At 40.0% G+C, this 15,785-nt stretch overlaps 1 protein-coding gene across 1 annotated transcript in view; it reads left to right on the top strand.

Annotated features, from left to right (window-relative positions):
* The window catches only part of FAM13C (family with sequence similarity 13 member C), a 134,449-nt gene that overhangs the window by 97,881 nt on the left and 20,783 nt on the right, over positions 1–15,785 (top strand). The window contains exons 11-13 of the mRNA XM_055792323.1: positions 4,910–4,973; positions 12,116–12,266; positions 12,660–12,725. Coding sequence (XP_055648298.1) covers positions 4,910–4,973; positions 12,116–12,266; positions 12,660–12,725 — 281 coding nt within the window. The remainder of the gene's footprint in view (positions 1–4,909; positions 4,974–12,115; positions 12,267–12,659; positions 12,726–15,785) is intronic.

Below are 15,785 nucleotides of genomic sequence, written 5' to 3'. Positions count from 1 at the left end.
TCAGTGTTTCAGAGAACGTTGCATTCCAAGTCACTGTGGGAACTACACTTTGGGGTTAAGTTTTCTGTCAAAGAAAAATTCCTGAAAGTTCCCCCTCTTCCCCATTCCCCAAATAAAATGGGAGGGGAGTGATTTCATTTAGTAGGACTTGGCTAGTCCCTGGGTTGGTCCTTAACTACTGCAGAGGCTGTAGGGTGGCAGTTGCTGTCAGACATATGACTGTTCTCCAGGAAAACCAGAAATGCTGGGAGCCCTGGATCTTGGGATCTGCCAGAGTCTCCCAGGGTTTCTGTGCTCCCCTGAGGATGACCAAGCTTTAGTGAGGCTTTCAGTATTTGGGTTTGCAAAGCAAGTAGCTTCTGAGTGTGCAGTTCAGCTGGGGACTCTCGTAGTTTCCATATTTTCTGCTGAACAGCTACAGCTCAGAGGTGTGTGGGAGGGAGCAGGGAAGCTGCAGAAGTGCTGATGTCCCCACACCATATGGCAGACCCATGCAGTTGAGGCAGACCTTGCTAGGCTGCATTCCCACACAGGCGGCCAGGGAGACTTGGATGGATTCCTCCGAGTCCTGCCTCAGACCCAGTGAAAATTCATCACAAACAGTATCTGTCTGTGAATAACTCCCTGTCAGCAAATCAGGATTTGCTGATGAAACATTGCTTTGCTGGGAAACGACTGACCAGTTCCTGAGAACACTTTCTTCAGGAATCTTGATATCTTCATAATGGTGTTTCTGGTTCCAGTGATACTTATGGTACTGAGGCATGGAAAATCTCTGAGCAAGCTCTTGGGTTGCAATACACTTCAAGAAGGGGGGAGGGAGGGGGGGGAAGGAAAAGGAAAGAAAAAGGACGGGGATGGGGAAAGGACAGAGGGAAAAAAATAAATAATTAGCATGTTACTCTAGCCCAAGTAAGGACTGTGCTTGGTGAGTATGAGAGGCACTCATAATAAGAAAAATGAGTGTGTCTGTTCACAGCCAGCCCTTATGTAACTGCTGTGACTGATGAGATGGGCACAGCTACACTGGTGCTCTGACTGCTTATTCCAGCACTCAGAGATTGCCCAGGGAGTGGCCTAGGATTTACCCAAACAGCCTTGGGCCCTTAATGGTGGTATTTCTTTCATTGCAAGTGTGTACTTTGTGTTCATCCTAAAGCCTGTTGCAGTTCTGTGTTGCTTTTTAAGGAGTCATAGGCATGCTTTTGAAGCATTCACCTGCAGCCCTGTATTAAGGTGCTGACTATGTCTGAATTTCATAATGACTTTTTCCATTTGTGAAGGTCACAGAAAGGATCTTTTTGTTTTCCTGGCACTGAGGTGAGTTGGTTGTGGGGTCTGCCTTTTTGTGAACTCATGTGATGTAACCTCTGGATAGGCCGAATCAGTCCTCTGATGCCATACTGAGATTATCCTTTCTGAGCTGTTAACCTGGTAGGCCACCCTCATGGTGGGAAGGGTAAAACTGACTGCTAGACTGGAGACAGGGAAGGAATATTGGGCTAGGACAGACTGAACGTGAGCCTGGAAAAAAGGGGGTTCATCCCACAGCATAGTGTATGGTTTGCTTGCCAGGATTTATCCTGGCATGGCCAATGCATTAATTGGCCCAAGAACTGAGCACGTGTGACATTGTGGCGCCTAAACATGTAAGTGTCCTGAGGATGGGGTCAGTGTAATCCAGCGTTGGACTGGATTGAGACTTGCAAATCACAGAATGTAATGCTCCTTTCCGGGTTTAGTCTGGGAAACAAGAAATGGATTTGCTTAGATTATCTTTAAACATTTTTCATATTTTTTAAAATTGTGTGGGTTTATTTGAATTTTATTTAAGTTTAGAAATTATATCAGCCATAATTCAATTAGTCACATGTTCTGGTCTGTTTTTTAAACAGCATATACTGCTCATGCAAATTGATCTTCCCCTTGAAGTCTGGTAGGAGGTCTGTAATGATAATTAGCATTTAGTTGGGTTTTGTGTTATTTGGGGTTTTGGGTTTTTTTTGTTTGTTTGTTATGTCCATAAGCTTCAAATGTACATGTTACCGGGTTTCATCTTTGTCATCTGGACCGTGCAGAACAGGATAATTCTGCCAAAGCCAGAGTCTATAGGGAGGGTGAGAGATCAGGCCTTTCATATTTTATAAAGAAAGGTATAACATATATTTGAGTAGTAGCCACAGAGAGAATTCCATTTTAATTATTTTACGTGACGTAAATTATACAAAATAAGGGTTGCCTGCAATTATTCAAAATTTCAGCTAAGGCTTAAAATAATTTTAATGTACTCAGCACAGATGGAAAATTAAGGCTCGTTCCCGCTGCTTTTGAAGTTAATGGATGTTTTCTGATTGACTTTTAATAAGAGTAGGATCCAACCCCTAGTTATTAAATTGTAAACCCTCTGTTGCCTGGTGACAATCAGATAACCTGCATTAGCTTAGCAGAGCAGTAAATCCTGGTGAAAACTAAAAAGCACACCCCAAAACTCTCTATACAGAGAAAGATCAGCCCAGCATACATGTATGACTGCTAGTGTAACTGGTCTTCACACAAAAATATTCACCTTAATAATTTCAGTATCTCCAGAATCCAAAGAATGCAAAACTAAGAGCATCTTATTCCAGTATTTTTAGTAGGAAAAAAAACAACAAACCAAACACCAAAACAAAACCAAAAAAACCACACCCAGTAAAATGAAAGACTTCTGCATCCCTAAAATGGCAGAGAAGAACATCAATGTGAAAGTGAGTGAGGTGGTACTTCAGAGATGCTGTAAACTTTTTACTCTCCAGAGTGCAAGACTCATGAGTGATACAGCTGTGAATTACGTAGAACTTCATACAACACCTGTAAGAACTGCTGCTAGCATTTACATTTTTGTTTTCCTCTTTTTTAAGGAGAGTTCACATTTGCTGTGTGTTAAGCACCCAGAAAGGAGTAATCCAAATGAATAGCAGAAGCATAAAAATCTGACATGTGCCCTTTTCTTCCTTTCTTTTATGTCTATCTCTAGTTCAATGCAATACATGACCCTAAATACTTTTTTCTTCATTAGTGAATTAATTCTTCAGCTGTTTGTAGTCTTTCAAGTCCTTCCTTACATGTTGTAGACCAATATATAAATATTTTCTTCTTTTATATTAAATTAGCACTTTTGCTCTCCCCATGCTTTTTCTCAGTTTTCTTTAACTCTCTCCTGTTGCCTCATACCGTCCTCTCTGCTGCCTAAAAGCTAGAGATTGGCTATTAGGTATTAACCTTGTTGCTTCTGTAATTCCATTTTCCTTCTGTTCTCTTCACGTTATGGAGACATTTGCTATTCCCTTTCAGGTGAGATGGCAGGAAGAATATATATGGGGAGAACGACATAAAGATGTAGATAGGTGCTTGTACAAGAGTCAGCCAAGGCACACTGCTGCTTAAGTATCTCCAGAAATCACTCACTCCTGATCATGTGCCTGTGTACCTTGAGGGAGGTGCAGGCTGGCCAGCCTGTGAGACCTCCCATTCTGGTGCTAGAAGTACCACCAACAAAAATAACTCATTTTTGCTCCTATGTGAATTACACACCTTGGATCCCATTTGGAGGCAAGTGGTTGCTCGCCCTGGTGTAGCTACCTAGTGTGTCTGTTTTGGTAAGGACAGTGGCATATTTATCATTTCAGTCTTTAAATGCCTCATAAAACTATGAAGAACTACAACAAGGGCCTGTATATCTGTCTGTATTGTTTTTGAGGTCTCTAGTGACTTTAAAACCATTTGGTTTTGCTGGGATGACTGAGCACAACAGGTTGAAAAATAGGAATTTTGTCCAAAGCAATCTGGGTTTTGTGTTAGTTTTGATCATGTCTGTGAGTTACTCTCACCAGGGCCAGCAAACATTGCCACCTTTTCAGCAATAAGAAATCTCATGCTCTGAGACAGCAATAGTTTCCTTGCTTCAGCTGTGAGTCAACTTGTGATGCACCCATGTCAGGCTTTGAAAGTTGAGTGTATAGAAAGCCTCTGGTTGCTTTGGAGAAGGACAGAGCTGTGGTATGAGGCTATTCACCATGCTCATCGAATCCATGGGAAGTTTTTTTTAGGTTTCAGTTTCCTTGATAGAGTGAATTTGTAACTAATCCTGAAGCTGGTAGGTGTGTGGAGCCTTAGGCCAGGACCACATCTGCCTGTGTGGGGCACAGTTGTCTCATTAGCCATAGTCAGAGGGAAGAGATTTTCCCCTTGCTGGTCTAGGACCTTCCTTTCCTATTTCCATGTGGAGAACCAGTGATACACTGAGGGAGAACCAAAGGTGTGGACACCTCTGATGGCTGCTAAGTGACACTCTTCAGAAAACGTGGACATCTCTCTTACTCAAAATATTTCCACCTCCTCATGAGAGTCCTTTGGGTCTTTGTAAAATTTGTAACACAGAACTTAAGCAGAAAGTTGAGGATTGAGAGCCTGAAATACCATCAAATTTAAATATGGAAAGATTCATTCTTTATGGCTCTGATACAGGAAGGCTCTTGTTCCTGACTTGAAGCATGTGGGACAAATCGTGCTTAGATTTAAACATATGTTTGAGCTTTTTCTTGGCTTTAACCCTATTAGCTCACCAAGATACTGAGAGCTGATCATGCTTCTGCAGAACTTTTCCTGTGTGATGGGCTGAGCCTGGATTTTAATGTCATAGTTTCCAGGACATCATTCACAGTTTAAGTATATTATTTAGAATTCCAGTAAAATCGCTGTTTTTTTGAATGAGGTATAAAATACAGATATCACTTTCATATGTTATTTTTTTAATGGAAAAAAAATATCCCATAACTTGTGATTTATGTACAGACATGCTGGAAAGATTGAAGTATTTGCAGGACAGATAAGCAATCCATTGAGTGAAAATTCTTGTTTTGTTTTGCAGACTAGATCAGAACATATGCATTTCACCAAAAGAATCATCTGAGCAATTTAACGGCTTAAATGAGGTAAGCTTAACCAAAAGTTGAAACATGATTTTACAAATTTTGAATTAGATGTTTGGGTTTTGTTAATACTGAAGTCTTGGAATAATGTAATCACTTAAGAATTTTAGGTTAACTTTTTAATGGATCATTCTAGTCATGTTTTTGTAAAAAAATCTTAAAAATGTGATATAAGACTGCTATAAGAGTTTAAAAGCCAAAAGTAAGAGAATTGTAAAATATTTTAAGCCAACTTTATGCTGCTTTCTGTTTGTGCTCAGAAAAGAATCAGACATTCAATACTGAGTGAAATGTCATCTTTCAAGAACATTTGACTTTTTCCTCATATTACAGCTCAAAAGTGGTCAGCTGTCAATTATGTTTTGTTTAAAAATAAGGAGTTCTCAAGGTTGTTAAATCCAAAAGTGGTCAGCTGTCAATTATGTTTTGTTTAAAAATAAGGAGTTCTCAAGGTTGCTAAATCCTGCATAATTAAACTATGAAGAGTACAATGTAGTCTACTCTTGTTGTAAAATGGGAGGAGGGGAGAGTTGCACCAAAGAGAGGGAGCAAGGAAAGCCAAGTAACACCTGTGAGTTTGAAACAAGAGCTGTTTTCACAGTGATTACGCCAGGAGGATGGTGTGAGAGTAGAGCACAAAGAAGCTGTTTGTGTGATCATGTCAAACAATGGATGACTCTGGCCTAGATTCTCACCATCAGCAATATACTGGAGGGCAAAACCAAGCTTTGCAAGTATTCAAAGTAGGAAACCTTATAAAGCATCTCCCGCAAACAAGCGTATCTGCATACTAGTGTAGAGTGCACTTAAGCACTGCAGGGGCAGTAAACAAGGAGCAGACAGTATTTTTAAGTGTAGACCAAGACAACAGAACATCAGAAACAGCAGAAAAGAGTTGGGGGGGAAGGGAAGCCCATTCCTTTCAAACCATGGAAAAGACAGCTTTGTTCCTATAATGAGCCAGAAAACATCTATGTCTATTAATAGATGCCTGACTTTCATTAGGGGAAACCCACAATGTGTCCTTTTAAAGGAATTCAGACTTAATCTTCTCCTTGCAATGAATTGTTTCTTGTGCATTTGTATCATTGTTGTGCAGCTTACTTGAAAATAATCAGTGCTAACTGGTAACGCACGTTCCATGACTGATATAAGGGAGTGTACTCAGCCTGTGTCTAGCCACTTAAGGCCCTGGGAGAAAGCATTAAGCTATTTTTCTTTTGAGAAGCTCCATTGCAAATAATCCCCAAAGCTTCTACTTAAAATCTTCCATTTAAAATTCTTGCAAAGGATTTTTTAAATAATAAGATTTAAGATAAAATATTGTAATAAATAAAAATAAATTTAAGATACTGAAACAGTAAATTATATCAGAATTTAAAATTAATTGCTAATAATTTATGGGGAATGAGAAAGGGTTACATTCTGGTGCTTTCTTTTGCAAAATCTTAGATTTTATTGTGTCTCGGGTCTACTGCAAGCCCAAATGGACTTGTGTGATAAAAAAATAAATTCCCTTCCTGGATTAGAGGAAGTGGTGTCTCTTTACTACTCACCTGTGGCGTTATGCAGACCCAGGGCATATCTTGTTCTATCTTATTGTTGCTTGTTTGTTCCCCATAAAGGAAGTTCTGAATTGAATATGTCATATGCCTCAAGACACAAATATTGCTATAACAGATACTGCAGAGATTTATTTATGTTCACATAAAATATGCCTATCTTATTTTAATCTGAACTCTCAGATTAAAAAGCAAAGGAGATGCTTTTGTACATCGCTGTTCTAATGTGACATATAAAAGCATTAATTTCCTTAGAGCAAAAAATTGAACAGGTTCATATTTGCTCGGTTTCTTTTCTATATGAATCACTTCAAAGGCCATTAAATGCTGAGAGCTTGGCTCCTTCTCTGTCGCAGCTGATTTAATAAATCCAGTAAATTCATCAATAAACTGGATATAATAGAATAGCTGCCCTCCTGTCCTGGAGGAGCAGGAGCAGGCCCAGGGGCAGGGTGCAGGGATCCTTAATATTCAGAAACACCATATGCAGGGCAGGCTGGTTTCCGTCTATGCAGAAGGTACCAAGTCTGGGTTTTCCCTCTCCTCCCTTCTCCCTGTCCACCCCCAGACTGGGACTGGGCAAGTCCACGGGTGCAGCAGACCTATTCCCTTTCCTTCTTCCCTCAGTTCTTAAATTTACTAGTCCTTAGGGTATCCACAAGGATGAAACAAAGGATGCTGACAATAGTAATGCTTTATCAGGGAAAGAAATTATTTCTGGCAACAGTGTCTCTCTTTCAGCCACTGTTAGCTCTCTGCTTTCTCTGCGGATAGGGATACACAGTGAGCACTGATGGATTAGCAGGTCTGGCAGTACTGCAGCTCTTGGTGCAGTAAGGGAGAGTGTGGGGCTGCACGGCTCAATTTGGCACAGTGTGTCCCATCAGTCTATGGCCCCCTGGACATACTGACCAACACATCACATGGTGCTGATCCTGCAGGGCCCCATGCAGGGACCTCCAGCTGGAGAGAGAGTTACTGATGGTACCTACTGAGAAAAAGTTTATAAGCTGTTTCAGGGTGACTCATTGCGACAGCATTTTGGTGATAAATGGGGAGAATTTATTAATTCACTGTCCCATTCTCCAAAGGGATTTAGCAGTGTGAGTGTAGGCGTGTGGTATTTGGATGTAAGAGGTTATCTACTATCTCAGTAATTCCTTGCCCTAATGCCTGAACTCTTGATTTTCAATAATCATTGAATGGAAAAAGAGATGGTCATTGGGGTACAGTCTACAGCCTTACCTTGCAAAGTTAGTTTCTTTACTACAGGCTGAGCTTCCTCTGCAAATGGCAATCCCTTTGTACTGTGTTTTCTCCAGCAGGCAAGAGTATGGTATTTTAATAACTATGTTTTCTTAGAGCATTAGCAAAAATAAACAGGAGAGAAGTACCACCCTGCCTCTTTTTCTGTTTTCCTTGAGCTTCCTGTAAATGTCTTTATTTTCCCATTATCTTTGATCTGGAATAATGCAGGATGTTTTTTCTTCTAGTGAAATTGGCGTAGCTTGAGTTCTTGGAATTGTCAGTTGCTTTAAGAGGATGTAAGAAGGGATAAGAAATCTTTGTCCAAGACAATTATAATTGCTTCTTTTTCAAACTTACAAAATACTGTTCTTAAGAGGCAACAATATTGTTATTTTTCCAAAGAAACTTAAGGATCTATTTTAAATGTTAGTATGTCCTCTCATTTGTATTAGCATGGATCAGGAATTATTGTGTCAGAAACACTAGTGTTAGGCACCAGAGTAAAGCTGGAATGAGGATCAAATCTGAAGTATTTGAACTGAGAACATTAGCTGATAACGTATGCCATAACTTAAATTACTTCAGTGATATTGGTTTTCCATATAAGAGCTTACTGAAATTTGTGATGGAATGTACCTAATGTTTCCCCCTCTATGTATTTTAGCTGTTTGTATTTGCTCCTAACATGTTTTGCAACTTCCTTTAAATGGCCAAGAGCAGAGGTGTTCCAGCTGGGCCCCAGGGGCAGGTCTGGACCATGGGAGAGTTTTAAGTAGCATGTGCACAGGCTGGTTCATCTCCAGGTTAACGTATCGCTGAGTGTGTGCAGTGCAGAATAATACACAGCACCACTGTGGCAGGATGCCTGCAGTCACATCAGGGCTGTACAGGTACTGGAAAGTATTGGAGATTTAGAGGGAAGTTGGGAATGGTCAGTAAGATTTCAAATGAACTTGGGAGGTTTGAGAAAATGAAGACAGGGCTCAGACTTTATTTTTCTCTCTTCTTGCCTTCCTTTTGCCAGCAGTTGGTAGCATATTGGCTTGCCCCCAGCGAACTCAAGGACAGAGCACCCTCTGCCAGTTGCTGATATATGGCCCTGTCCCCTCCCAGAGCACCTTACCACTCTGCTTGGGCTGCAGGTGCAGAAACAGGGAGGCACACTGCTCCTGTCACAGAGCAGGCGGTCTGAGGCTGGCGGGATACCCTGGCACTGCTCGTACTTCAGGCAGCCCTCTAAGAGGGGCAGGACAGGAGGTGTGGCAGGGCAGGTGGCAGGGTCATCCCTACAATTTACTAAGATGTTCATGAGTTGGAGACCCTGGGCAGATTTGTGCTTGGCTTTTGCTTAAAGCTATGTCTCCTTACGTGTGTTCCCATAAATATGTGGTGGCTTTTCATGTATAGTGTGCTGTGGCAGTACCATAGTACTCAGCTGTGTTTTAGGAGTAAGATGAGGCTGATGGCATACTCTAGATTCATCATCTCCCTGGTAACATCAAAATGATCAAAGCTACTTACTCTTCTCCTCCTGTCATCAGATCACTGTCAAGGGCACAGTCACAAAATAATATAAGGTATTTCTATTATTATTATTATATGAATTTTTTTAGTATTTGGCAGTGACTGGAAATTTGCCATCCACCCACTTTCCACAGATGGGTGAAAAATACCATCTAGAGCAACTGAATATAAACCAGCTGGTGAATTTACAGCATAAGCATTGCTGAAATACAATGTTTAAAAATGTAGTCTGTATGAACGCTTTTATACTGAATTTTCCATAAATATTAATGTATCATAAAAAATAGTGATGTGAAGCGGACGGATTTTCTTGACATAGGAATTTTTTTGTCAAGTGCTTGAAGTGACAGTCCGTGAAGGTTTGGTGGTTTTGTCAGTTATTCGCCTGTGTTCTTCTTATTGGTATGTTCTGGCATGTTCCCTTGTGCTCTCCTTACTTGCCATCAGCCGTTCTCATGATAAGGGCTGGGCTGGGATCAGAGTCCTCACTGGTTTGTAACTGGTATAGTCATCTTTTGCTAGATAACATTAATGACTGTAAAATGCTGCCCGTCTGTTGTGATAATTCCACAGCCACTTTGTTTGGGTCTAGCTGGGATGAGAGGCAGTGGAAAATGGGCCTGTCACGTAATGAAAACCCTTCCCGAAACAGTGCCATGGGTATGATTCAAGCCAGCACCCTCCCCTGGACGAGGAAAATTCACTGCCACTTGAAAGTTGTTGTTGAGGACCTTTGCACACTGGTGTACTCTTTGTAGCGGACCTGTTGAAGGAGCCAGATCAGCTTAAAGTAATATATGTAAAATATTGGACCAAACAGTGTCAGTAAACGACAAGGAAAAGATGCTAGTCATTCAAGAGTCCTGGGGAAACTGTAGTGCAAAGATGGGGCACTGCTGGTCAAGATGGGTAAATTATCCTTGCGAAGGGCCAGAGGATGGTAGGTTGTTAATGCAACCTGTACCTGTGAATAGCAGAAGTACCTTCTGCCTCATCATAGAAACCATCTCTATACCATGCCATATTTTTAAAGAATAGTATTACAGTTAGGCTTTTAATTATGAAACAGTGGTCTTGATCTTGCAATCACTTCTTTCCCGGTATTATAAGATAAAATGGCAAAATGTATCTTGACAACAAATGAGAGGAACATAATTCTAAAACAAATGTGTAACACAAGCCATTTCTTTGTCCACATGTCTCTAATATCAAACTGCTTCTGATAGGAATGGCCAGAGCTCCTGTTGGCTCTGGGGCTAGGAGAAGGAAGGTGCTCCTGGATTTCCTTTTTGACCTAAGCTGAGGCCAAAGTCCAAGTGTCTGATTGTAATCCAATCTCTTTTGTGGAACAGGCTATGGATTTTGAAGCACTCCTGACAGCACAAAGGGAGTCGCAGGACCTAGTTAAGTTGATCTTGTGCTTTTTCGAAACTTCTCTATTTTGAGGTATCTCCTAGGAAGAGCTACTTTCTGCTCCCTTTTCACTGCCTGAATTCTATGAAAGGGACAAAAGGATCAAGGCTGAAAGTCTTCCCTGCTGTTCTCAGTCAAATTAGTTTCCTTTTTTTCATTTTTATTTTTTTTTAACCTAGAAACACTGGCATCCTTGGGTTTATAAAAGGGCTGTATTACAATAAAAATAATGCAGACATATTAAACTACTTACTACATAAGTGACATATTGTAATACAAAGGAAAATATTCCAATAAATAAATTCATTATTTCATTAAATGAATCAATATATTGGTTTCAAGTCTTTGACAGAGTGGGGAAAGGAGATTATCAGGGCATAAACCTAAGGAATTCTTTCTCTGTTGCAACTAAGTTTTTTTGTTTTTTTTTCCCAGAAAATGCTCTTCACAAATATGCACAGCTTAAGTGACTTAATATTTTACGCATATTGTGTGTGCCAGCTGTGTGATTATTAGCCTTGTGTGATTTTGTTTTACGTTGCAAGCTCTCTTTCCCTTGAGGAGGGGAGCTGAATGTGTGGAGGATCGGCAGTGACTCATTTTGCCCAGTTAGGTGGTGATTAGGGCTTTCACAGCATTTACATCACAGCAAGATGCTTGTGTCAGATTGTACAGCTGAACACTGCATGCAGCATTACAGATTAAAATGAGAACCAGACCAAGCACAGCACAGTAGCTGGAAATGATGTTACAGATAACCAGCCTTGTCCTCATTGATTTGTCCGTAGCAAGTGACAATGATCGGTTAATTTTACCTTTGCAGCAGACAGGAAGTGATCTGGTTGCCCTGTAGAAACAGCAGCAGCCTACAGAAAAGCTGTGTCTACATAAAGAAGCATCAGTAAAAAAGCCAGTTAAAAAAGATATCTCTTCCAAGAATCCTGTGAGGGAGCATGTTCTCAGTAACTCTTTGTTCACTGCTGCGTACTGCACTCACTGGCTGAAGAGGGAGATTTGTTTTTTTATGAATGGTAAATGGGGAGGGACATAATGTCATCAGATCGTGATGTCAGCCCAATGAATGAAATACTTGCTTAACGTATTGCTTCCAGACCAAGAAAAGGGACACCGTCTCAGTTTGGCTTCCTAGAATAAATTGCCTTTTGCTGACGAAGTCATCTTTCCCACGTGTCACGAATAATCCATGTAAATTGGGGCTTAAATAACCAGAAGTCAAGAAAGTAATGGAGTAGTGCATGTTTGTCCTCTTGCACATCCTCTTAGAGCAGCTATTGGAACACCCCTTTGCAAGCGCTGCTAATGGGCTCAGTGAGTTGAAGAGCTATCGCTGTGTTCTGTTGTTCTCTATCTAGCCCAATGTTCTGCTTTTGTCTGCAGAATTCTTTGTTGAAGCTACAAGCCCTCGAAACCGATCTGTGCTCTGCATTTCTGCCAACCCAGGAAGAAACTCCTCAGCTGCCGGCACCCAAGGATCCAACCCCTTCATCAGTCCAAACCAGTGCGCAAGCTGATGGGGCTAGTTGTGGAGGTAAGCGATCATGTCATGATGTGTTCTCATTTGCAATTATAAAAAAGCCTTGTGACTTGCAGTTTAATATCAGTTTTGCAGTCCTCTGGGAAGCAGTGCAGAACTAATGCAAAGCACCATTTCCTGATGCAAATGCTGTGTAATGTAAAAAAAGAGTGATACCTGTATAAAGAATGGAAAATAATGGCTATAACCTTCTGGTTTTTTGAGAGTCTTGCTTTTCAGACAGGTTTTAAGAATCCCAATTCTTTTATTTTCAGTTTTAATCTCCTGTGCTTCCCCCCCCCCGCCCCCCCCCCCCAAGTAAATTTACGCTCTTTACTTCCTATGTCTGTATTGTGTGAGATCACTTGCCATATCATGTAATTCTATTTTTGTCATTCTTTTTGTCAGAGCAATATCACTTCATTTCTCCTATTATTGATTTTAATTTAATGCATCAGCAGAGAGATAGCGAAGGTGAGTTTTAAATCATGTGGATTTTAATCATTCATGGACTTATGTTGTTACCTATCTGGGCAAACTGTGGTGTGTTATCTCTCCCTCTTTCCTCAATATGGAAACCAGTCCTTGCAAATAAATAGCCCTAAGGCTCGGCACTATTTTTGTCAATTCATAGCTTGTAGTCACAGGGCTGGCAGAGTCGTGATGCTCTGTAGAAGAGGAATCACTGTTTGTGAAAAATAGGTCAAAGGCAATATGACTAATATATCTCACAGACAAGTGACATGAATACACAAATACTTAAATCGTTCACCATGTATGGTCCAAATTAACACAGATAGATCAGTAATCCCTTTGCAATTAATGTTTTATGTCAGAATAAAGGCTGGGTTTAGAGGAATTTATTTCAGAAGCTGTTCACTTAGAATTTTCAGCAAGAAATAACATTAATTTTTATTTACCTAAAAAAAAATAATAATCACAAATGACGGTGTTGTACTTAAAAAATTCTAAAGTTTGGGGTTTGCATTGCATAATTAAGGAGAATGGTATGTAGAATCCAAATTATTATAAAGATGAAGGAATGTAAAAAACACTAAATATCCTGGGGTTTAAATAAAAAATATGGATACTTTAGCTCAGCTAGGCAAATACCTTAACAGCTCTTGGATACAGTTACGGAACTTGCAGTCATACTAATCCCTTTGCATGGATCTGAGGCAGAGACAGATTCACATCTGTCTGTTGCACAGGCAGAGACATTTTGCAGCCCATGCAAAATCTGCACTGACTCTTTTCCTTTATGGCAGGGTGGTTTTTTCCTCCTGTTTACTGCATTATTTTGTTCTTGTAGTTTCACAGTTGTTTTCTTTGCTTATTTTTGCCGATTTGGTTTGATTTTCTTTTTATACTTTTAGTGACCCTTATTTCTGATACCCTCTCTAGCTCCTATTTACCTATCTCCAGCTACACAGGCAAATATTGAATGATGTAGCATTTCTCTCACACAGCTCAGAGCATGCTCTGTCACTCTAGCAGTTCGAACTTGTGCTTTAGTTAAAGCTTACCCATGTAATGGATTTTAATGTACACTCGTTCTTGCTAACAGCTGCTTTGTGGTTTGTGGTTTTTTTCTAATAATTTGCCATTTTGCATAGATAGAGGTAGTCCTAATTCTAGCTTTTAGTTACTACTGAAATTTTCTGATACAGAGTTTAGGTATAGTTGTCACATGGCACTATTGGCTATTTCAGCTCAAAATTGGACGGAAGTCCAGAGATTTGTACCAGGCTAGGAGCAGAGTTCTTAGAGGGCGTGCCATATATACTAAATCACTAGTTATTAGCCTTTGTTCTGTAAATCAGCCAATAAAAGTTTTAATATTAACAATATTAATAACAAGATTTATTATTTTTAAAATAAACATGATTGTGTAGTCTACTTGATTTCTTTTGTTTCACATTGTATTCGACAAACAGAAAAAATACACTATATATATGGTGAATGAAGCTAGAACAGTCTAGTAAAACGTCAGAGTATTTCAGGATGCAAATTTTAAGGGGTGAGCAGTAATTCCTATCTCTAAGCAAAGTAATCAATTTCCAGTTTATTTTGAATATGTAAAAACTTGAATTAGAGCTGGAAAAGTAGGACCAGAAAGAATTGCAAGGGGCTATTAAGATGGGGGTGGGGGGGGTGGGGGTTAAGGGAAAAAAAATAAAAGCGGAGTGTACTTTCTATATCTTTTGGATATGAGTATACATCAAATATGTGACTCGAGCAGTGAGCAGCTGAATTTAACTACAAGATGTTTTAAATGTCTTTTAAATTAAAAATTCTGATACTGGTATTCACAGATGTAGCATATTGAGGAATGAACACATAACACCTGCATATACTTTTTTTATATACAACAGATTTCAGCGCATTATTGTTTTACTTAAAGAATATCGCATGCAGAAATACAGGCTTGCACCATATGACTTGTCACATGATTGAAGTCCACGTTACTTTGGCTTTAAGTCCTGTGGTGAGCTCTTGCCAGTGCTCAGCTGGACTGAGTAGATGAAGCGAAGTAGATGCAGGCTAAGGGGCAACTTACTGGCTTGGCTAGAGGTGGCTTTAGTTCCCAATTTTGGAAAAAATAGAGGCTAAAACTAGATCAGACGTGAACACTGGTAGATATTTTGTCGGTTCAGGAGCTACTCTCAGAATAATGCTTAGTGTCTATGCAGAACTGGAATTGAGATGATGACGCTAAGTTTTGATTACAAATGAGGTTGGTTATAACTTGTCATCATCCTGAGATGTTCCATTATTATAGTAACCGGGCCACATAAATGAATCAATATGACTGACTGACTACTTCTGGATAATAGGTAGTAATTTAATGTACATGTAGTAGAGTTGAAACTAAACCCGTTCTTGGGCACGTAACAAAGCTGCACCAGTTTGCAAGCTTTAGCACAGCAATGCTGTCAGGAAGCCCTGGTTCCAAGGAAATGGAAGAGCCCTGGCCTTTGGGCAATGTTCCCAAATTCACCTGGCATGCAGGTTGTCTCCTTTTCACTTTCTAGCTGAATACAAAAAACTCCTTGAACTCTCTGCAGCACTGTCTGTTTGGATTTACACTGGAGCTGCTCCAGCCACTACTTGTCCTTTGCATTTATCTTTCAGGAGCGTTTAATCTTGAATGCGTGCGTATTTCCATTTCTGAGGTTGGGGTGGGCTTAGTAAAATTGCCTGGTTGTAAATGTGAAAAGGAGAAAATGAAAAGGACCATATAGTTTAACATCAGTACAAGCTGCCTCCTGCAAGAGGAGTACTTTTAGGTCCACAGAAATTTAGAGTTCAAATACTGGAAACTTTTTTTCCTGCTCTTATCATACACAGACTGGCTGATTTTTGATTACCTCATTTTCCTTTCACAGTGAAGACACTGCTACTTCATATGAATATAAAAGAATTCATTCCTTTTAATAGCAGAGCATAAGAAAGAGTGAAACTATTCTCAGTCAACCTATTTCACAGTGATTACGTGTTCCTTGAAATTCGAAGATGATGAAATTATAGGAG

The sequence above is a fragment of the Falco peregrinus genome, chromosome 1 (genome assembly GCF_023634155.1).
Source record: "Falco peregrinus isolate bFalPer1 chromosome 1, bFalPer1.pri, whole genome shotgun sequence".
Taxonomy (NCBI): Eukaryota; Metazoa; Chordata; class Aves; order Falconiformes; family Falconidae; genus Falco; species Falco peregrinus.
This window is presented reverse-complemented; position numbering and strand designations above follow the sequence as displayed.